This window comes from Pelophylax lessonae (assembly GCF_965119305.1).
Source record: "Pelophylax lessonae genome assembly, chromosome: 8".
Taxonomy (NCBI): domain Eukaryota; kingdom Metazoa; phylum Chordata; class Amphibia; order Anura; family Ranidae; genus Pelophylax; species Pelophylax lessonae.
In genome coordinates, this window is record NC_138775.1 from 275,026,310 (window position 1) to 275,049,556 (window position 23,247).

General features: G+C 43.4%; 1 protein-coding gene across 1 annotated transcript in view; it reads right to left on the reverse strand.

Moving 5' to 3' along the window:
• SGIP1 (SH3GL interacting endocytic adaptor 1) overlaps positions 1 to 23,247 on the reverse strand; it is a 318,128-nt gene that overhangs the window by 37,618 nt on the left and 257,263 nt on the right. Inside the window, exons 18-19 of the mRNA XM_082265257.1 lie at positions 2,742 to 2,853; positions 1,105 to 1,260 (exon numbers count right to left, since the gene is read on the reverse strand). Coding sequence (XP_082121383.1) covers positions 1,105 to 1,260; positions 2,742 to 2,853 — 268 coding nt within the window. The remainder of the gene's footprint in view (positions 1 to 1,104; positions 1,261 to 2,741; positions 2,854 to 23,247) is intronic.

Here is a 23,247-nt window from a genome sequence, read left to right on the forward strand (position 1 = left end):
TGGGGGGGAGAGAAAGGATGGGGGGGAGAGAAAGGATGGGGCGGGAGAGAAAGGATGGGGCGGGAGAGAAAGGATGGGGCGGATGGGGGGGAGAGAAAGGATGGGGGGGGAGAAAGGATGGGGGGGAGAGAAAGGATGGGGGGGAGAGAAAGGATGGGGGGGGGAGAGAAAGGATGGGGGGGGGAGAGAAAGGATGGGGGGGAGAGAAAGGATGGGGGGGGGGAGAAAGGATGGGGGGGGGGGGAGAAAGGATGGGGGGGGGGAGAAAGGATGGGGGGGAGAAAGGATGGGGGGGGAGAAAGGATGGGGGGGAGAGAAAGGATGGGGGGGAGAGAAAGGATGGGGGGGAGAGAAAGGATGGGGGGGAGAGAAAGGATGGGGGGGGAGAGAAAGGATGGGGGGGGAGAGAAAGGATGGGGGGGGGAGAGAAAGGATGGGGGGGAGAGAAAGGATGGGGGGGGAGAAAGGGGGGGGAATCCAGGTTGGCCCAACTTAGCAACCATTTCGAGTGAACATTCTGCATAAAACCCTAGACAGGTGTCAATTAGATGTAGACATCAACTCAGCATATTCTGTTGAGTGGGTAAAGGCGAGCCAGCTGGCCCATATCTTGTGAGAAAGGTGAGCTTGGACTCTGTGTGCATAGGTTATATCTTATCTCATATAGTAGGTATGGTCTACGTTCTGTAGCCACTGCTGAATTGTCAGAACCTTAGATTGTTTCCAGTAGAGTGGGATTAAGGCTTTCGCCGCGTTGAGTAGGTGCGGGGTAACAGAGCGTTTATATTGGCCAGATGGCTCATCCGTACAGTGAAGCAGTAAGAACCACGGATCATTGCGTATAGGAAAACCCTGGATCTTTTGAATCCAATGCAATACTGTAGACCAAAATCCTCGAATAAGGGGGCATCGCCACCAGATATATATTTTTGTTTATTTGTCTATATGTCGTTCACAGCGCTACTAGGGATTTGAGCACTATATTGTTCAATTACTTTATATTTGTAATATCTTACACTTTTGTTCTTGGACTTAGATACACTTTAATAATAATAAAGGTCGGTTCTCACACTCAGGATTATTAGATAAAAGGTAGGTACTGACCAGCACAAGAGCTGTGGGTTTGGCAACACGTGTTCTAATCGGCTGTAGTTGGTAATCCGGAATGTCAGGGGCACAGGCGTCGGATTGTTGGAGAAATGCCGGGTGATACCAGCCGGGAAGGACAAAACCATTTCACCAGTGATTTTCACTATACATCTGGGAGAAACAACACATTGTAATTACTCAGAATGTAAGTGATATTAACTCATCTGTAATGAATACAAAAGAGGAACGTAAGATGCTGTACAGTTCATGTTCAACTCACCTAAACAATATGAGAATAACTCATTTCAATCTGCAGAATTCTAACTGACCAACTGAATACAAAGCTGCAAAACCTTGCAAAATATTAAATTTTTTAAAGCCATTCTTGTGATTTACACACCTGGTCATATTGCATAGACTGAGATTTTGTACTGCACTTTGCAGATTTTTGTGTCACCTGTCTGCTACTTTGAAAGAACTACATCACACTGATGGGGGATCTTCCTGTGCTCCCCTTCTCCTATAACCTGAACACACTCTCTTCAGTTCCCAGTGCCTGAAAACACATAGATGCAATGTTCTGCAGAGGTCTCCAAACTATTCAGTACAAGGGCCAAATTGTAAATTTTACAAATTTTTACAGGGCCACCCCCCCCCCCCAAAAAAAAAGTTTTAAGAATTAATGAATAAACACGCTTTCAATAAATACATTTGCATCAGAAGCTCCCTCAACATAACAGATGGATGAAGTTGTTGCAGGCTGTATAAAATTTTGTAGTGGGCCAGATGTGGCCCATAGGCCATAGTTTGGAGACCCCTGCAATATAGCAGTTTCTCAACCAGGCATTCTTCTGAGGTTGCCAAGTGCTCTGCTCACTGCTGAAGGATCGATCTCCCACCTACACTGTCCACCAATGTCACTTCTACATTGACCACTATTGTACACAACAAGAAAGTAAAATAATTTTGTGTCTTGGCCACTAGTTAAAGTGATCAAGGTAAAAAAGAAAAAACAAACATGGTATACTAACCAGGTCTGTGCAATGGTTTTGCACAGAGCAGCCCCGATCCTCTTCCTCTGGGGGTCCCCCACCGGTGCTCTTGGGCTTCCCCCCTGCTGAGTGCCCCCACAGCAAACAGTTTGCTATGAGGGCACCCATGCGTGCTCGCCCCAAAGCCCTGCACTGTGTCAACTGATGCACAGATTGCGATTGACAACCAATGGCTCCCGTTGCTGTGTCTGAGCCAATAAGAAGGGAGAGAGCTGGGAGAGCAGCTGTTCTCATGTACAGCGCTGGATCAAGATTGTGCTCAGGTATGTATTTGGGGGGGGGATTTGCATGCAGGAAGGTTTTTTTACCTTCGTGCATAGAAAGCAAAAAAACATCAGCCTTTAGAACTACATTCATCCAGTGTGTTCATTCACCCACAGTGTCTAAGGAAACATCAGAATACAGCTCCAGGTAAACACTCCGCTATCGCCTTCCAAATCTTTTTTGCTCAGACACTGATACTCCCTCTTTGTCCTTTTGACCACCGTAACCCCAAAGGAAAAAGCGGAAAATAGCGCAGCTTTTGTTACAGGTTTGGCAGACACACCAGCCAGCTCCGACAGATCACATGACCGGGGTACAATTACACAGGCAACTCACTTGTTCGGATCGGCTCCTTTGAAATAAGCATTGACCGTTTCAGTGAAGGCGGCTGCCACGGGCAGGGTGTCCTGGGCCCCCATGGTCAGGGGGCTGGGCCCTCGGGAGGATCCTGCAAGACAAGGAGCAGCTGCTATATTTTGTTATGGGAGTAAGATTCTCGAATTGAAAATAAGACATACAACACTCACAAGCACTAAGACACATCCACACCTAAACAAGACACAAACCACAAAATCTATAAAGAAGAACTCCGGTTTATTTGAAAATCAGGATAGTTTTAATTGAGATCTTTAAAGGGAAGGGAAGCTGTCATCTTTGACCTATGGGAGCTTCAAATGCAGACAAGTTTTTAAAGGTGCAGGTCCCCTGATTCCATCTCCACTCTTTAGTACCTAGTAGGATCGACCGATTATTGGCAAAGCCGATATATGGAGGGCTGATATGCACTTTCCCCGACCAAGGTGGCCGATATTACCGATATTTGGGAAAGCACTTGAACTGGAGTGATGCCTGCAGCTAGAGGCATCACCCCGGTACCGGCGTCCATAGCCGACGGTCGGCTGTCTGGTAATGACAACCAATGCGGCTGAGAAGCAGCTCGGCTGTCATTACAAGGAGCGGGAGGGGAAGCCCCCCCCCCTCCGTCCCACCGGGAAAACCAGGCAACCGGCCCACACGGCCACCGAAGACCAAATCAAAGCCATTCGGCACTGATCGGGTCTCCATGCAAAAACACGGAAGTGATGTCATAACATCACTTCCGGGTACTGGCGCCAGATTAAAAAAATGACAGCATTCAAAACAGCCAAACTTGGCATTTGAATGCTTTTAAGTGCAGAGGAGGGGTTTGATCCCTCCACAAGAGTACCTGTCAAGTAAAAAAAAAATATATATATTTTTTTTAAATGTACGAAAACATCAGCCCATATCAGCCGATACCAATACGCGATGACCAAAATATCGGTATTGGCAATGGAAAAAACGATATCGGTCGATCCCTAGCACCTAGTGAGTCTCTGACCTGAAATTCGCAAACCAGGTGAACAGACCTTTGGCAGTTACCTGGCTACATGCCTGTTACAAGTCAATTATTAACAAGACAGAGAAGCAAGGATCAGAACAACACAGCCTGCAACTGTAAAAGTAATGCTAGTTGCATGCAGCATTATCCTTGCTGGTTCACTTTAAATGAAAAAATATAGCCAATTAACACATTTTTCTTTCTTACTATGGAAAGTAGGTTATTTGTAGCCAGTATCAGACACCCTTAAAAATGATGCGTCTCTGTCCCCTCCTCTTGCATTCTGCGGATAAGGCAACATTTATATATGGCAATTTAATAAAGGCTTGCATTATATCGTGGGAGCTAAGTGTTTGTAATCTCAGCTCAGACCTGTGCAGATGCGCCATGCTGGAGGTGGAGGAGTGGACACACACAGGGGTAAATATTCACAATTTTCCAGCCAAAATCCTTAGAGACAGTATGAACTTTAAGGAACTTTTTTTTTTTTTTAGAATGATAATGGTATCATATGACATGTTTTTTTTAACCAGAAGAAAATAGCGGAGTTCTTCTTTAATAAGGATTATTTCTGGACACTGGTGCGTCTGTAATAAGTGTTGTACCCCAATGCCACCAATCAGTTCCGACCTTATTTTTTTTTAGTTTCTAAATTACTACAAAACTTTGCAGTCATTTTGCTACAGCTATCTTGGCCCAGCCTTCCCACTTCCCAACACTCCCTATATATCCCAGTATTGTGTACCTAACATTTACATTCACATAAAAGCCTGCATAGGTATTGCATTCCGTATTCTTTGCCCTTGTGGCCCACAGCACATTATACTCCATCAGGCTCATTCAATTAAACTCTGCAAAGGTAAAGGACAATGTACAGCCAATCAGACTGCACTACACTGTAGGCAGATCAAAGACCAAAGAGTACCGATTGGTTGCTTTTGCATCCAGAACATTGCACTTTTAATTAAAAGGAAAGAATTAAAAAACAAAAACCATATGTGTAACCACATATTATCAGTGCACATGTATAATGCAAAGATAGCAAACAATTTTACACAATATTGCATGACAGTTTTCCACAGTGCTTCACTGATTTGGGCAATCTGCAGACTGGTTCCGGATGTGTGGTGTGCATTTTAAATGCCATCCCAATGTATATATATATATATATATATATATACACACATAATATGCTACAATGACCGGCACGAAAGCACACCACTACGCACCGATGTGAACACTATGCATCGTGGTGCGCTGTGTTGAAAAAACTGGTACAGTTTCTTTGGTTTGTTGCGGAGCTTTCCTAGCCCATTCAATATGTGTAGGTCTAAAAGGAGAAGTACAGCCAAAGCTTGTTTGGCTGTACTTCTCCTGTGGATCACAGAAGTGCGGTTCGTTCTGCACTCCTGTAACCAGTTTTCAGCAGACTGAAGTCTGCTGACATCACAGAGCTGGTCCAGGCAAATCGCGACTATATGGTTAGGACTTGCTCAAATGCCTGGACTGACACTCCGCTCAGCATCTCAGCGATCCACTGAGAGCCTGAGATGGCGGCTCCCCGTCCCTCCACAGCCCAGCACTTCAGTGAGCAAGGAGGGGGTAGCGCAGAGAGCTGGTGACTGACAGTCACCAGCTCTCTGCTCAGGGTGCTCTGAGAACCGAGCAATCAGCGGTGTTTGATCGCTCGGTTTTCGGTGTTAAGGTTGGCGGGGGACAGATGCAGCATTGGAAAGATGCAGCATCCACCTAGGTAAGTATTATTCTACAAAAAAGCGGATTACCATACTTTTCTTTTAAAGCCAAAACTTTTTTTTCCCTATTTTTGACAGATAAGGTAATGCCCTGGTCCCCAACCCTGGTCCTCAGGGCCCACTAACAGGCCAGGTTTGCAAGATAACTGAAATACATCCCAGGTGATATCATTTTCTGCTCAGTGATTGCATTATTCTAGTCTGCATCTCCCCAAGGTAATACTTAAAATCTGGCCTGTTAGTGGGCCCTGAGGACCGGAGTTGAGGACCACTGAGGTAATGAATATAAACACCTGTCATATTTGTAGTAATCTGTATCCCTTTCCCTTCACCTGTCTTGTAGACACAGCAGAAAGCAAGAGGAAATTTCTCCAAACTGAGGGAAAGCCCCTTAAACAGCTGTCACCGGAATGAGTGACCCCATTGGAAGCTTTTTGGATTTTCCCAGAACAAACAGAAAACATAATTCTTCCAAGTGGGGGCACAGACAGCAATAAAAACGGGGAGTTCAAGGACTTCCTTTACTAAAAACCTTTGGAAATAGTAAGGTTCTATTCCCTCACTATATTCAAATTAAAACAAGTTTTAGCTTTAGATATGCTTTAACACAACGCCCATACAAACACCTAGAACATCAGTACCTGACCTCACACGTGCCCTTTTGGCTGAATGGGCATACACTATAGGCAAACTTCAAAATCCTATGGGAAAACTCTCCAGAAGAGTGGGGCCTTCATAGATGCAACAAGGAAGGGGGCTAAACTTTATATTAAAGCCCACGGTTTCTCGATCCTATTCTAACAACCTCATATAGATGTGATAGTTAGGCGTCCATATAGTGTGCCTTTGCATTGCGATCTGCAGCCAGCTATATAAACAAAACTTTTCTGTCCTGTGTCCCTAGCAAGATAATTTGGTTGGGTAGGATTTTCCATAATATGGTTACTGTAATTGGAACATTGCCTTCTCCAAAATTGCAGCAAATTGTACAGAATATGAGCATGGCAACCCCCTCTTCCCAACATCATGTATACATTGGCTGTGCTTGCAAAATCTCATTGTGTTGGGCCCTAAACACTGCATGTTTGCTAAAGAAAGTCAATACCTACAGAATGGGGGCAGGAAAGGATCTGCATTAAAGCTTTTAAAATCCTTGCAATGTTTAGGGTCTTCTTCGATAGGGATTTGTTCATGCCAGACCACCTTCTCTCCCTATGCAATCCTATGGGAATGCAAAAGTAGCTTGAAGTAGATCATATGGAGGTCAAGTTGCACTGGCAAAGGAAATCGAGAGCATCTGTAGCTGATGTCAAAAGCGCAGTGGCTAAATGGTCAACACTCCCGCCTGGCAACACTGGGGTCGTCGGTATAAATCCCAACCATGGCCCACTACCTACACAGAGTTTGTATGTTCTCCCTGTGCCTGGGTGGGTTTCCATATATAGTTCATAGTTAGTCTGGCTAAAAAAAAAAGACACAAGTTTATCTAGTTCAACCAATAGTAGTTCCTCCGTGTACTCCAGTGTTCTCCCACACTCCAAAAGACATGCTGGTTAAGTTAGTTGGCTCCTGTCCAAATTGGTCCTAGTAAATGCAATCCAACAAGTACAACACGTCACTCTCCTGCCCTTAGTGGTGGGCCTCACGAAGGTATCGTTCTAGGCTCTTAAACTCTTAATCTTGCCCAACCAGGATAACTTCCACCTTGCTGGCTTCAAATCGTTCAAACTCATTTTTCGAAAACGAAAAATCAGCCGTGAGAGCAGACGATCGTGCCATCATGTAATGACTGAATTTCGAATGATAAATCATTCAATGGACATAAATGAATCAGTTTTTCGTTCAGTTTGTCACATATGCCTAGTAAAAATAGTTCGGTCGAGAAACATTAATTTTTACTTAGTTCGGCAGAATTTTCCAAACTGTTCCTTTGATTTTTCGGCTCTGAAAAGTTAAAAACGATTTTCTATTTGTTCCCATTAACTGGACGAAAAACGAACGATCGGACCAAATGACAGATGTTAGAATGATTTTTCGGCTAGTGTATGGCCAGCAGGGACCTTGGGTTGTGAGCTCCTTAAAGTAGAAGTTCAGCCTAAAACTAACTCTAAATCTACTGGCAGCCATATTCGAAGACTAATATATTTAATCCTGTAAAGCAAAAATCTCTGTACTTATACAGGTGCATCTCATGAAATTAGAATATCAAAAAGTTAATTTCAGTAATTTAATTTAAAAAGTGAAAACTCATTTTATATAGATGCGTTACACACAGAGTGATATATTTCAAGCATTTATTTCTTTTAATTTTGATGATTTTGGCTTACAGCTACTGAAAACCCAAACTTCAGTAGCTCAGAAAATTAGATTATTACATAGGACCAATGATAACAAAAGGCTTTTTAATACAGAAATGCTGGCTTACTAAAAAGTATGTCCATGTACAGTATAGTATGCACGCAATATTTGGTCGGGGCTCCTTTTGCATCTTTTTTTAAACTAGACTTTACAATCACTTTAAGGGTTCTTGGCTGTCGCTTGGCAACTCGAAGTTTCAGCTCCCTCCATAAATTTTCTATAAGGTCTGGAGATTGGCTGGGTCACTCCATGACCTTAATGTGCTTTTTATTGAGCCACTCCATTGTTGCCTTTGTGATAGGTTTTGAGTCATTGTCATGCTGAAAGAACCATGCACAACCCATCTTCAATGTTCTCGCTGAGGGAAGAAGGTTCTCATCCAAGATTTTACAATACATGGCCCTGTCAATTGGCCCCTCAATGTGGCAAAGTCAATCTGTACCTTTAGCATAGAAACAGCCCCAAAGCATAATGTTTCCACCTCCGTGCTTAACTGTAGGGATGGTGTTCTTAGGATCACAGTCAGCATTTTTCTTCCTCCAAACATGGCGAGTCGAGTTAATGCCAAAAAGCTCAATTTTGGTCTCACAGCACTTTCTCCCAATCCTGCTCTGAATCATTTAGATGTTCATTGGCAAACTTCAGACAGGCCTGTACATGAGACCTTCTTGAGGAGGGGGGATCTTGTGGGCATTGCAGGATTTCAATCCATGGTGGCATATTGTGTTACCAGTGGTTTGTTTTGTGATTTGGGGCCCAACTGCCTTGAGATCATTCACAAGCTCCTCCCGTGTAGTTCTGGGCTGATCCCTCACTTTTCTCATGATCATTCTTACCCCATGAGGCGAAATCTTTCAAGGAGCTCCAGACAAAGGGGATGGATGGTTATTTTGTATTTCTTCCATTTGCATATAATCACTCAAACAGTTGTCTCCTTCTCACCAAGCTTCTAGCTGATAGTCTTGTAATCCAGTCCAGCCTTGTGCGGGTCTACAATCTTGTCCCTGATGTCCATTGACAGCTCTTTGGTCTTGTCCGTGATGGTGAGTTTGAATGGAAGAAAGAGATTCTTTGGACTGGTGTCTTTTATAACCATAATGAGTTGTTGTTAGGAGCACCTTCTTAACCGGACAAGACTAACCTGTGTACCACATGAGCACATACTGTAGCCAGTCTGTGGGAGCCAAAATGATTGGTGGTTGGTAGGGGATCAGATACTTATTTTACTCACTGAGCTGCATCTCAATTTATAACATTTGTATTAGGGCTGCACGATATTGGGGAAAAAAGTACATTGCGATATTTGGTTTTCAACTATATATATCGCAATATTTCTCTGGGTGGAATGCAGAAGACACTGACACTGTGGATTAGGCAGAGTCGGGACTCACAGTGGGGGTAGGAGGTAGAAGAACATCCTAGCACCCAGTGCCAGCTCCGTATACACAGCACCCCGGACAGTCTCCGGAGGAGGGATCAGTGAGCAGAGCTCAGCTCTCCGCCAGGGGATCCGCCACACTTGTAGAACTTCTCCCGCCCGGACAGCCTGAGCCTTGTGTCGGAGCCGGAGTGTAGAGGAAGCGGGCTGAGTGAAGTGTTCCAGCAGTAGTACGGTAGCAGCCTAAGTGGGCAAACTTACAAAATCTGCAGGTGATCAATTATTTACCCTACTGTATATAAAATAGGAGTTTCACTTTTTAAATTGAATTACTGAAACAAATTAACTTTTTGATGATATTCTAATTTTATGAGATGCACCTGTACCTTTTCTGCAGTCGCTGAGCTGTCAGTGGTGGCTTCTGTGTGTAGGCACGTGCAGGAGAGCCATCAGACAACGGAAGCCCCATAGTAAGTCTACGTCTCTTCCCAGCTGTTGTTGGCTGTCTCTTCTACACAGCATCTGCTGCTGGAGACCAAACCTAATCGGCTGCAGAAAAGGTATGTATAGCGATTTTTGCTTTACAGGGTTAGCTATATTAGTCTTAGAATGCGGCTGCCAGTAGATTAAGAGTTAGTTAGCTTTAGGCTGAACTTCTACTTTAAAAGGGCAGGGACTGCTGTAAATTTATAATACATATGTAAAGTGCTGCATAAATTGATGGCGCTATATAAGTATCTGAAATTAAAAAAAATAAAAAGCTATATGTGACGATTAATAGAAGCCCAAAAGGACCCTCTACTTTGCCTTAAAGACAATTCTTTACCCCTTCCAGTAAAACTGGAGTTTTGCTTTAGGTTCTTTTCAAATAAATATACAATCTAGGTCCAATATCCTGGAGATCCTATAATTGGAATGCTGGGAAGACTTTGACTATTAACGGACTATTAAAAATGACTTTGTGATTGTCTGCTTAGAGTCAGTCCAGTAATCTAATGAGCTGAATCAGGGAACATCATGTACAAAATTTTTCCCATTTATCTTACAATGATCGTGTCACAGAGAGCAGGATAAAGATGAGAGACTTTAGGAACAATGGTCAAAGTAATTCTAATATTCTATTTCTAGAAGTGATCTCATGGAACTGGATAAATAGGGTTTAGATGAGTTTTGAAGGGCCCCTCCATTTAAAGCAGGTTTGTGTTCACTAACGCCTCGGAAGTTAAAACTGCCATGTATAGCAAGAATCTAAGGGTGCCTACATGTGTGGCCACATACTTGTAAGTCTCCCCGCATTCTAACATGCAAACAAGAAATTTGTTTCCATTGAGTTGACCAGTCTGCATGAATAAATTCGGGACATGTCGCAAAATACATTTCATGAAAAAAAAATAAAAAATATTGAAAAAGCAGGGGAGGACCAAGGAAGACTAAGGAACAGCGTCGGCTCTAAACCTAATGGTAACCCAAGATAAAGTTGTGTTGTAAAGGGTAGAAGGGGTTTTACTTTAATGCATTCAGGTAAAAAAAAAAAAACCTTCTGCGCTCAGCTTCCCATCAGGACACTTTCTAAACAAGGCCACTATTTTCTAAATGGGTAAAAGAAGGCATGCTACAATTTAAATAAAATGTTAATTCTTACCAGTATAGATCACGTAGCTATACTGGACAACTGTTGTGCCATCACTTGATAAACCTTTTAATGAACACAGATACAATATTTTACTCTTTGTGCTTTTTCGGTTACTATGCTTTTTTTCAGACATATTTCATTTTCAAATGTAGTTTAATCGACTGATCGTATAATTCGCATTCCAAGATTTGTTTTCTATTGTTAAAGTGATATGAAGGGCTCTTTTTTTGTTTTTTAAATAAAAACATGTTATACTTACCTGCTCTGTGCAATGGTTTCTCGGGTCCTCCTGCCCCTTGCCGAGTGCCCCCCATAGCAAGCCACTTCAGCAGGAACTGGACAAATTTCAGTCCATGTATACCACCCTGTTGTAAAATTTTCGCTTGATCATCTCTGTCGGCCATCGCCAGCAGTGCTGATCAGTGTACTCTGGCAGCGGGGAATAACAGCTTAAAGGATAAGTTCACCTTTCTAATAAAAATAATACATGCACATCTTTTTGTTGCAGGAGCCTGTAAAGCTTTGCACCAGCAATCAGGAGACTGCTGGTGCCATGCGGGTTTCCTGCACACTGTCAGTGTATCTGTGTGCCTGTACGGGTACGGCTTGTAGTTCATTCACACCCAGAGCTGTGTGTACGAATGATGCGGCCGTGTGGGCAGAGCCTCGCAAGGCCACGCTGTTTTCAAACAGTGACAGCTGGTACAGGGAACTTCTCCCCGTACTGCTGCCATAGGGAGGGGTGGCAGCGGGTGGCTGCTGCAGCACTGGGAACATGTTACATGTTCCACCCTAAAATGGGGTGATGTAACACGTTCCCAAAAGTGAACTTATCCTTTAAGAGTCACCCTGTCTTTTTGTTCCGATGGCTATTATTTCTGTTACAGAAAGAGATGGGAAATCCTACATTTTAGAGATGTAATGGAACAGGATTAGAAGGGAAATACTCCAATGGGAAACCTTTCTGATGAAATTAGGGGATTATCGTCTACAGCAGGGGTCCTCAAACTACGGCCCTCCAGCTGTTGTGGAACTACATATCCCATGAGGCATTGTAAAACCCTGACATTCACAGACATGACTAGGCATGATGGGTATTGTAGTTTCTGAACGGCTGGAGGGCCATAGTTTGAAGACCCCTGTTCTAGAGAGACATCTGCTTGCTGTTAGGTATGTAGGGCAGTAAGCAAAGGTAAATGTCCCAGACATGACACAGACTGAAAAAAAAAAAAAAGAAAAACTGACAGGGCTATTAACTTTTCTCTAGCCAAAATTAAAAACACGTAACTTTGCATACACTTTAAAACCACTGTATGCATTTATGCTGTGTCCGGTTGAGGAGATTTCCTTTCACTTCCTGTTTGAGACAACAGAAATTAAGAGTACATTCCTCCAATAAGCGAGGATATTCACCGCAGTTCTCCCCATTTGGAGAATATCCCTCTTTTGTTGTTGCGGGGACAACCAAAATCATGAAACTTGTAGCCTAGGTTCACACTGAATGTGGGTTTGAAATCGTGATTTCATACCGGCATTTTAGTCCGACTAGGGGGGCGATTTGAGAGACGTCTGTGTGGGTTCATGCACAGATGTCTATTGAAATGGACTCCGAAGTCGCCAAAAGTAGTGCCGGTGTAACTTTAAAAAACCATACCTCGTAAGAATTCCATACCCTTGTCACTTCCTGTCAGAAACAGTTGAGCAGCGTAGCAGTGCGCATGCTCAGAGCCCTGGATACATCATTGAACAGCAGAGAAGTTGACAAGTGCGCATGCTCGGAGGGAATGAAATTATAACGGCAGTGTGTGTAATATTATACTTGCGGCGGTTACATTAAAACAGTTCGGCTGCAACATGGGTCATCTTCGCTCCTATCCCTGTCACTTCCCTGATGTCTGCTACTAAATATAAAAGCGGCGGCGGGTGTATGAAATGTAAATGACGGAGATGTTGGCTCCGTGATGCGCTTTTATATTTATTAGCCGAGATCAGGGAAGTGACAGGGATAGGAGCGGAGATGAGTAATGTTGCAGAGGAGCTGTTTTAATGTAACGGCGGCAAGTGTAACATTACATACCCTCCGTAGGTGCACCGGAAGTGACGAGGGAATGGTTTTCTCACGGGTATGGTTTTTTCACAGAAAACACCGGAACTAGTTTTGGGAATCCGTGCAGTGCTGCAAAGTCGGCAATGCACTGATTCGGACGGTGCTGTTGCCGGCAATAGGCTACGGTTTGGAATGCGATTTGACACGTCAAATCGGCCCGATGTGAACGGGGGCTAAATACTTTTGATCTTGGTTGTCGAAGGCATGACAAAGCAGTATTTTTGAAATAATGCTTTTATCAGGTGATTACAGGCAAATGGTAGTGAGCACCAGCTCAGAGTCCATTTGTTTGGTCATCGAAAGAATACTGTCAATTTTTTGAGCATTTTTGCTAACGGAGGAGTGCCATAAATAGTGAAGAAATAGCCCATATCTATTCTCCAAAGGGGGAAGGCAAAGCAAAACGAGGGTTCAGATCTATGCCGGATGGATGCTCAAGGAAAAACAACATGCATGTATTGTATTGTAAATGCTAACGAAGAAAATATCACAATGGAATAATGGCACCAGATGACAGTAATCATAGCAATCTAATCCCAACCCCCCCAACTAAATCATGCTGATGGCAAGGCACATGCCGCATCATGGGGGCAATTTTTTCATGACTAAGGTGATTCTGTGACATGCTGAGAAGTGGCTACACACAGGAACTACAACGTCATGTTCTAATGTTCACCTCTGGCAGTAAGAAACATGGAGACAGCATAATGTATATATTAAATGTTCCAAACCAGGTAATGTTGGAGATATTGAAAACAATACCAAAGGCATGTATTAGCGGGCAAAGTATGTGCAGCGCTATAGTTGGTATATGAAGGACTGGGATTACAACAGGTAAGGGGAATCCTGAAACAGTCTCAACCTTGTGTGGGTGCCATACCACCTCATATGTGAAAATGAGATGAGAATAAAGTTGAGAATATAATACTCACTCCAGCTCATGCCAATAAGTGAAAAATATGTGCATGAATAGGAAATATAAATATATCTTGAAATAATATGATAAGACTGAAGATAAACATATAGTGTGCTAACACATAAATGAGTACACCGCTCCCAAGAGAGGAAAAATAAAACCAAAAAACGTGCAAATTATTGGTATATATATATATATATATATATATATATATATATATATATATATATATATATATAGAATTGTCCAAAGTCACTCGTGATAAAACTCTGGAGAGAAAATGCTCAATAGATTCCAAAGCCTTCACCGCCTCAACTTCTCCAATTATCGTGTAGACCAGTGGTCCTCAACCCTGGCCTACAGGGCCCACTAACAGGCCAGGTTTTAAGTATTACCTTGGGAAGATGCAGACTAGAATACTGCAATCACTGAGCAGCAAATGATATCACCTGGGATGTATTTCAGTTATCTTGCAAACCTGGCCTGTTAGTGGGCCCTGTAGGCCAGGGTTGAGGACCACTGGTATAGACAACCAGTGGTGACCGCCTCTACTCCTCCAGTATGTTGGTATAAGTGCGGATGGAGTCAAGATAAATGGACATTCGATAGGACCAACATTCAATTACATGAAGTGAGGCTTAAGGCCCGTACACACGTAGCGATTGTCGGCCGTAAATATTCGGCCAACGTCCGATCGGCCGATTGTCGGGCTTGTTAGTATGATGCTTCCAACAACCGACTGCGACTTTTCGGCCGAACAGAATCTGGTGTGCAGGCTTTAAAATTTTTGTTGGCCAACACCAGAACGGCCGATTGTTCCTCAGTCAGTACAGAATTCGGCCGACAAACAGCAGATGAGCAAGACTGGGCATGCTCAGGGAAGAAAAAACACACGGAAAGTTGACCATCACATGACATCACTTCTGCAGTCTGTTGTTGGCCGACAAAATTCGTGTGCAGTCTTTAGCACTTTTCAACCGACAGGACAGCACCGGACAAAAGACGGCCGATCGTTCGGCCGACAATCGCTACGTGTTTACGGGGCTTTACAGTTACTATGGAGATGGTCCAGAGATGATTCTGCTGTTGGTCCTATCGAATGTCCATTTATCTTGACTCCATCCACACTTCTACATACTGGAGGAGTAGAGGGGGTCACCACTGGCTATCTACACGTTAATTGGAGAAGTTGAGGTGGTCACCATTGGTTGTTTATGCTTTAGTTGGCCCATTAGGCCTATTTGAGCCTACTACCTCTGGTAAGCCCCCCTCTATCACTGGGTGTGATTTATACACGATTGGGTGATCTCCATGGATGAAACGTGAAGACTTTGGAATCTATTGAGCACTTTCTCTGCAGTGTTTTATCACGAGTGACTTTGGACAATTCTCTATATATATACCAATATTTTGCATGTTTTTTGGTTTATTTGCCCCTCTTGGGGCCGGTGTACTAATTTTTATTTGTTAGCATACTATATGTTTTATCTCCAGTCTTATTTTATTTCAAAAAGATATATGTAGATTTCCTATTTATGCACATATTTTTCACTTGTTGGCATAAGCTGGAGTGAGTATTATATTCTCAACTTTACTCTCATCTCATTTTCACATATGAGGTATGGCACCCACAGAAGGTTGAGACTGTTTCAGGATTCCCCTTACCTGTTGTAATCCCAGTCCTTCATATACCAACTATAGCGCTGCACATTCTTTCCTCTTTTTTTGCAGCAGACTGTCCTCTGTAGTGCCAGCAGCTGTATGATATTTTTGATGGTTGTCGCAGTATTCTCTTCCCACTATACATGTATTAGCGGGCAGTATGAGCAGCAAAGAAGTGCGAAGGATATGACTGCAAATTGTACGTGCGGCACATGAGTGCAAACAGTATGACGGCAAGCAGCATGCACAGGGGAGCAGCGCAGATTTAGAATGGTGGAAAGTATGTGCGGGAGAAGAGAATGAAGGTTACAATGACAGGCAGGATGTGCGGGAGAAGAGAATGAAGGTTACGATGACAGGCAGGATGTGCGAGAGAAGAGAATGAAGGTTACGATGACAGGTAGGATGTGCGGGAGAAGAGAATGAAGGTTATGACAGGCAGGATGTGCGAGAGAAGAATCTGAAAGTTATGAGTACAGGAAAGATGTGGGGGGAGAAGAGAATGAAAGTTAAGACAGGCAGGATGTTATGGAGAATAGAAGGAAGGTTATGATGATAGGCAGGATGTGCAAGAGAAGAAAATGAAGGATATAATGACAGGCAGGGTGTGCGGGAGAAGAGAATGAAGGATATGATGACAGGCAGGATATGCGGGAGGAGAGAATGAAGGATATGATGACAGGCAGGGTGTGCGGGAGAAGAGAATGAAGGATATGATGACAGGCAGGATATGCGGGAGGAGAGAATGAAGGATATGAGGACAGGCAGGGTGTGCAGTAGAAGAAAATGAAGGATATAATGACAGGCAGGGTGTGCGGGAGAAGAGAATGAAGGATATGATGACAGGCAGGGTGTGCGGGAGATGAGAATGAAGGATTTGATGACAGGCATGGTGAGCGGGAGATGAGAATGAAGGATATGATGACAGGCAGGGTGTGCGGGAGAAGAGAATGAAGGATATGACGACAGGCAGGATGTGCGGGAGAAGAGAATGAAGGATATGATGACAGGCAGGATGTGCGGGAGAAGAGAATGAAGGATATGATGACAGGCAGGATGTGCGAAAGAAGAGAATGAAGGATATGATGACAGGCAGGATGTGCGGGAGAAGAGAATGAAGGATAGGACAGGCAGGATGTGCGGGAGAAGAAAATGAAGGATATGATGACCGGCAGGATGTGCGGGAGAAGAGAATGAAGGATAGGATGACAGGCAGGGTGTGCGAAAGAAGAGAATGAAAGATATGATGACAGGCAGGATGTGCGGGAGAAGAGAATGAAGGATATGATGACCGGCAGGATGTGCGGGAGAAGAGAATGAAGGATATAATGACAGGCAGGATGTGTGGGAGAATAGCGCCGGTAGAATATGTGTGGAAGAAGAGTGCAGAGGGTAGGACACTGGGCAGTAAGTGTGAAAGAGCAGTGTGGAAAGTATGACAGCGAGCAATATATGCAGGAGATGTTTGTGGAGGGTACAAAGGCAAGAAGTATGAGTAGTACAGGAGCGTGGATGGTAAGATGATGAGCAGTATGTGCAAGAGAGGAATGCAGAAAGTATGATGGTGGGTAGTACGTGTGGAAGAGGAGCACAGGCAGTATGTGCAGGAGAGGTGAGGGTATGACAATGGACAGTATGTGTGTGAAAGGATTGGTGGGAGTATGAAGGTGGGCATGTGTGTAAAGAGGGAGCGTGGGGAGTTTGACGTCAGACATTATGTTTGGGAAAGGTACTGGGAGGGTACAACAACAAACCATATAAGTGGGATAGGTGTGCAGGGGATGCTGAACAGTATATGTGGGAGAGGAGCATGACGTTTTTGACAGTGCACCCAATGTTTGAGAGATTTGGCTGGGAAAGAAGACTAAAAAAAAAAAAGTATACACAGTGAACAGGCAGGATGCCTAAAATTTAGGGGGAATGTGGGGGAAAGCAAAAGTGGATAGGGCACGCTTTTGCTAGTTTTTAACTTTCTGCTACTGCAACAAGCTTTTTTTTATGGATACAGCAGAGGTCTATTCGACTCCCTGATACCTCCTCTATGCCAATTAGCTACAGACAACCTTATTACTCACTTTGGCAGGCCCCAATGCTCAACTCTTCTATGGTATGCTCGGGGGAGGAGAGCAGGCCCTTGTCATCCTCAAGTACAATGCCAGGGCTTGCATTTTATATGATGACATCACAGTGCAAATCCCTAGCTGGAGCGCCTAAAGCAGGGATCCTCAAACCACGGCCCTCCAGCTGTTGCAGAATTACACATCCAATGAGGCATTGTAATACTCTGACATTCACAGACGTGACTAGGCATGATGGGAATTGTAGTTCCTGAACAACTGGAGGGCCATAGTTTGAAGACCTTGGCACTAAAGCCTGCTATACACGATAAGATTATTGGATAAATGATTGTCAATTTTTTTTGCATGCTAGTCTCATATCGAAAATTAGGAGTTTACTAAAGTTCGGAAAAGTCTTGTATGACAAAATAAAAATATGGAAGTGATGTAATATGTTGTAATGTATTTATTTAGTATTTTCGAATGAAAACTGTACTGACTGAACAAAAATCATATGACAAAAAATTTCGTGCTTGTCTCATTGGATTTTTTAGCATTAATGGTCATGATCAGCTCTCAAAAGCTTTGTACGAACGATCAGATTATCGTACAATCGATTTGAAAGCGGTATTTTTTGTACGATGTTCTGATCGTGTGTACGGGCCATTACGGTAGAGACTTTGCGTAAACAGTTGCAAAGTGTGGAAGAAGCATGCCACAGTGAGGAATGAGGTATTACTTCTTTTTCCTCTACCCTTAGACTCAATGAGCATTTAATCAATGCAGTGCAGGGAGGCCCCACTGCAAAGTATGGGAATGGGGCTTTAAAATATATATGTTAATGGATAGGAAGGATATCACAGAATAAGACAGCGTTTAATTTTTAAAGACAAAAGTTTGTATTTTTTTCTAAAATTACAACATGACTGTGTTAGACTCCATTCACACTGGGGCAACCTGGACGCCTGGCATGTCGCCGTAGGTTGCCTGCCATAGAGTAGCTGTGGACCCGTTCTAATAGGAGCGACACAAGTCGCTCCGACTTAGAAAAGGGGTCTGGAGCTTCTTTGGGGCGACCTGGAGCGACCTGCATTGACTTCAATGATATGAAGTCCGTGCCGGCCGCTCCAAGGTTGCGGTGCGAGCTGCGCACCGCGACCTGTGAGGTCGCCCCGGCAAGTAGCGTTGCCCCAGTGTGAACGGGGTCTTATGCTCCTCTCTGGTCTCAAAACGCCTAACAAGCAAAATCCCATTTATTTCAATGGCCCCTGTTCACATATGAGCCTGAAGCTCAAAAAAGTACATGAGCTTCTTTTTTAGCAGATTACAAGCCTTTTTGTTAGAAGTCAATGCCTGCCTCCAAACACCTGCAAAAAATGCCTGAACAAAGCCCAAAGGAACGTCTGAACAAAGCCCAAAGGAACGTCTGAACAAAGCCCAAAGGAACGTCTGAACAAAGCCCAAAGGAACGTCTGAACAAAGCCCAAAGGAACGTCTGAACAAAGCCCAAAGGAACGTCTGAACAAAGCCCAAAGGGACGTCTGAACAAAGCCCAAAGGGACGTCTGAACAAAGCCCAAAGGGACGTCTGAACAAAGCCCAAAGGAACGTCCGAACAAAGCCCAAAGGAACGTCCGAACAAAGCCCAAAGGAACGTCCAAACAAAGCCCAAAGGAACGTCCAAACAAAGCCCAAAGGAACGTCCAAACAAAGCCCAAAGGAACGTCCAAACAAAGCCCAAAGGAACGTCCAAACAAAGCCCAAATGAAACGTCCAAACAAAGCCCAAAGGAACGTCCAAACAAAGCCCAAAGGAACGTCCAAACAAAGCCCAAAGGAACGTCCAAACAAAGTCCAAAGGAACGTCCGAACAAAGCCCAAAGGAACGTCCGAACAAAGCCCAAAGGAACGTCCGAACAAAGCCCAAAGGAACGTCCGAACAAAGCCCAAAGGAACGTCCGAACAAAGCCCAAAGGAACGTCCGAACAAAGCCCAAAGGAACGTCCGAACAAAGCCCAAAGGAACGTCCGAACAAAGCCCAAAGGAACGTCCGAACAAAGCCCAAAGGAACGTCCGAACAAAGCCCAAAGGAACGTCCGAACAAAGCCCAAAGGAACGTCCGAACAAAGCCCAAGGAAACGCCAGAAAAAAGCCCAAAGAAATGTCTGAAAATTATATGCTCAGGTGTGAATAGAGCATTACAACTAATGCTGGCCATACATTAGCTGAAAAAATAATTCAAACTAATTTTCGAAAAAATCGGCCCTGAGAGCAGACGATCGTGCCATCATGTAATGACCGAATTTCGAACGATAAATCGCTCAATGGACATAGTGAATCCGTTTTTCGTTCAGTTTGTTGCATATGCCTAGTGCAAACAGTTCGGACCTTTCAATTTATCGTCCGTTCGGCAGAATTTTCTAAACTGTTCCTTCGATTTTTCGGCTCTGAAAAGTTAAAACCGATTTTGTATTTGTGCCCATTAACTGGACGAAAAACAAACGAACGGTCCAAATGACAGATTTTATAACAATTTTTCGTCTACTGTATGGCCAGCATTAAAAAAAATAAATAAATAAATATTACAGCTCGTGCAACCACTCACTGTGAACCCTATTGAATTCCAATTGTGGCGCAGCAGTTAGTACATGTGTTAATACCAGAGAACAGGATTGTTCCTGGGGTTTTCTCTGCTTGTGTACTCCAGGCTAACACATCAGGAATTTTGTCTTCCAGTTTTCCTGCTTTAGTTAAATGTCAGTCATTTCCTGTGAACAAACTGTATGGCTGAATTTGCACCGCACAGAGATCGCATATAATTTTAGGAGCAGTGTGCTCCGAATCATATGCGATGTCTGTGATGGCACAAGTGTGATCGGCACTTAAACTGTTTTTTTTAAATATTTCTTCAGTTGCTTTCTGGTTTCCGGCCTAGGCCAATATGTCCTACATGGGCGTCATTTTTTTTTTTTTTTTTATGGAGGGCTGTTCTTAGTTAAGCACACCCTCCTGCCTGAGCTAAAAACAGATGGATTCCACAAAGCAAATGCTACAATAATCATCTGCCCTTACGCAAGATGGCCTTTGGCTAGACATGTTAGAGAGGTGTTTTTCAAAGTGATTTCTAAACAAATTAGCATGGAGACATGGGGAAGATTGCTTTAAATATTAAAAATTACTTAGCATTTTCAGTTTGTGGTTCTCAGCTTTAAGCAGAACCGGTTCCTTCTAGAAACATCCTATTTATTAATACAAGTTACCAACTTTTCTAATGCTCTTTTTGCCAAAATAGTTATTTTAAGAGCATCAACTTTCTAATGAATCAGTTGATACATATTACAAAGAAAAAAACCTACTAAAAATAGCCATCTGTCAAAATTTATATTAGGACATTTCATTAATGTTTACATCAAACTGATAAATGAATAAACAATTTAAAAACCAGGCTCTCTTTGTGCCGAGTGTGTAGTTCAGTAGCTGCAGCAGTTATAAAAGGTGGGGTGGTACTAAAGCTCCATTCACACTTGTATGACTCCAAAGTTGCATCAAAGTGCAACTTTTGATAAGACCTTGGCTTTGACCAGTGATAATGGACAACTGTTGCACTGTATAACATTCAGGTACGACTTTCATGCAACTTTTTAGGATTAACATTGAAGTCTTAACATTTAAAGTTGAATGAAAGTCTGACAAAAGTAGTGCATGAACAACTTTAAGTTGCACATATATGACTGGTTATCATAATAAAAACTTGGGAAATGACTTGCTATGCAACTTCGACGTCCAAAGTTGCATGACAAGGCGCACAAGTGTGAATGGAGCCAAACACATTCACTAGCGCGACTTGTCAGCCTGACAAGTCGCGCTCCCTCGCGGTCCATTGACCGATACAGGACCCGTTCTAATAGGAGTTAGAAAAAGGGTCCTGTACTACTTCGGGGCGACCTCGGAGCGACTTGCATAGACTTCCATTATGTGAAGTCCCTGCAAGTCGCTCCAAAGTCGTTGTGCATGGGAATGCACAAGTCGCCCCCGAAGTAGTAAGGAGTCGTGTCGCCTTAGTGTGAACCGACTCTTAAGGGGTGTGTTTCCTGCAGGTGTTCTGTGCATCCCCGTGCAGGCAGTCCCATTGATATCAATTGGAACACAGCCGCTTCTTTTATGCGGGTGCGGATACACGGAACCAAATGCAAATAGTGCACGGATGTCATATTGGAAGCAGCAGCTGCTACTTTCCAATTTACATCAATGGGACTGCCTCTATTGGAATGCATGTAACACCCGTGCATCCCTGTGCAGGTAAACATGGTCCTTGATACACCATGGGTAAACAAGGCCCTAAATAAGACAGGTATTGCCACACTGTTGCAGTTTTAAAAAGGATGGAAGGGAAAGGATTAGAGGGAACCTGTGCTTTGCCCAAGCAACTTTCAAGGCACCCTACAACAATCTATACTTACAGTACAGGTTGTCCCCGGGCTACAAACATTTGACTTACAAATGACTCCTACTTACACACGGAGGGAGACAACAGGAAGTGAGAGGAAATCTACCCCTAGGAAGGGAAATTCACTCCTGTAAGAGTTATCTTTGGAAAAAGGAGTCTCCACTGAAGCTTTATCACGAATGCTTGTTTCCACAACAACCCAAAATTTTCAAAATCCAGAACAACTCAAAATTTTCAAAATCCAGTTGTCATAGGGACAGAAAGTGAGGTGAAATCTTCCGACCTTCCCTATGCTATCCAAAAAATTTACCTGTTCCGACTTACAAACAAATTCGACTTAAGAACAAACCTACCGTCCCCATCTTGTTTGTAACCTGGGGACTGCCTGTACCTCCCTTTTGCCCCACCACTGCTCAATGGAGTGGAGAGAAAAAAGTCCTGTGGAAGCTCTAATTTCTGACATGGAGCTTACGTCAGGCTGAGGACTCTTTCTCTGCACCCTTGTGAACGGCATATCACCTAGCACCGGCATGGTCACGTGAGAGGAAGAGGAGTGTCACACGCTTCTTACATCCAGAAGCATTTCTTTTTACTCCTGATGGAGAGAAGGTGGGGACCAAAGTAGAAGGTGGGTAGGAGCTAAGTGTTGGTTTACTTCAACTTTGGTACTTCTGTATCCTCTGCCCCCTATGGAAATTGTAAACTTTGTTTCACATATTTGAACAGGCAAACATTACATGTTTACTCAAACCACACCTACAGATACTGTATACTGGCAGAAAAGCACACTGGAAAATAACCTTTTCATTTAACAAAAATATCAATGGACAGAATAATAGTGCTCTGTGAATAAAATACACCCCTGGCGTCACAAGATGGTATTTCCCAGTTTAGCAGACATTCCTTCTTGCAGGTATTTTGCATACCTGGCAACCAGTCTCAGAAATCAAATTTTTAACTACATCGCCATGCATAATTACTTGTATAATTGCATTACCTGCCGGTTTCAAATACCCCAAAATATTTCACCGGAATTCAAATCAGGGCTTTACCTACGTAAGCCCTAAATCCTCCATTTCGTCTTTCATAGCCATTCCTGTTTAGATCCTTTTGGTGTACTGCAGATTATTATTGGACTGAAATATATATTTGCCTTAGCTGCCACTTTCAGA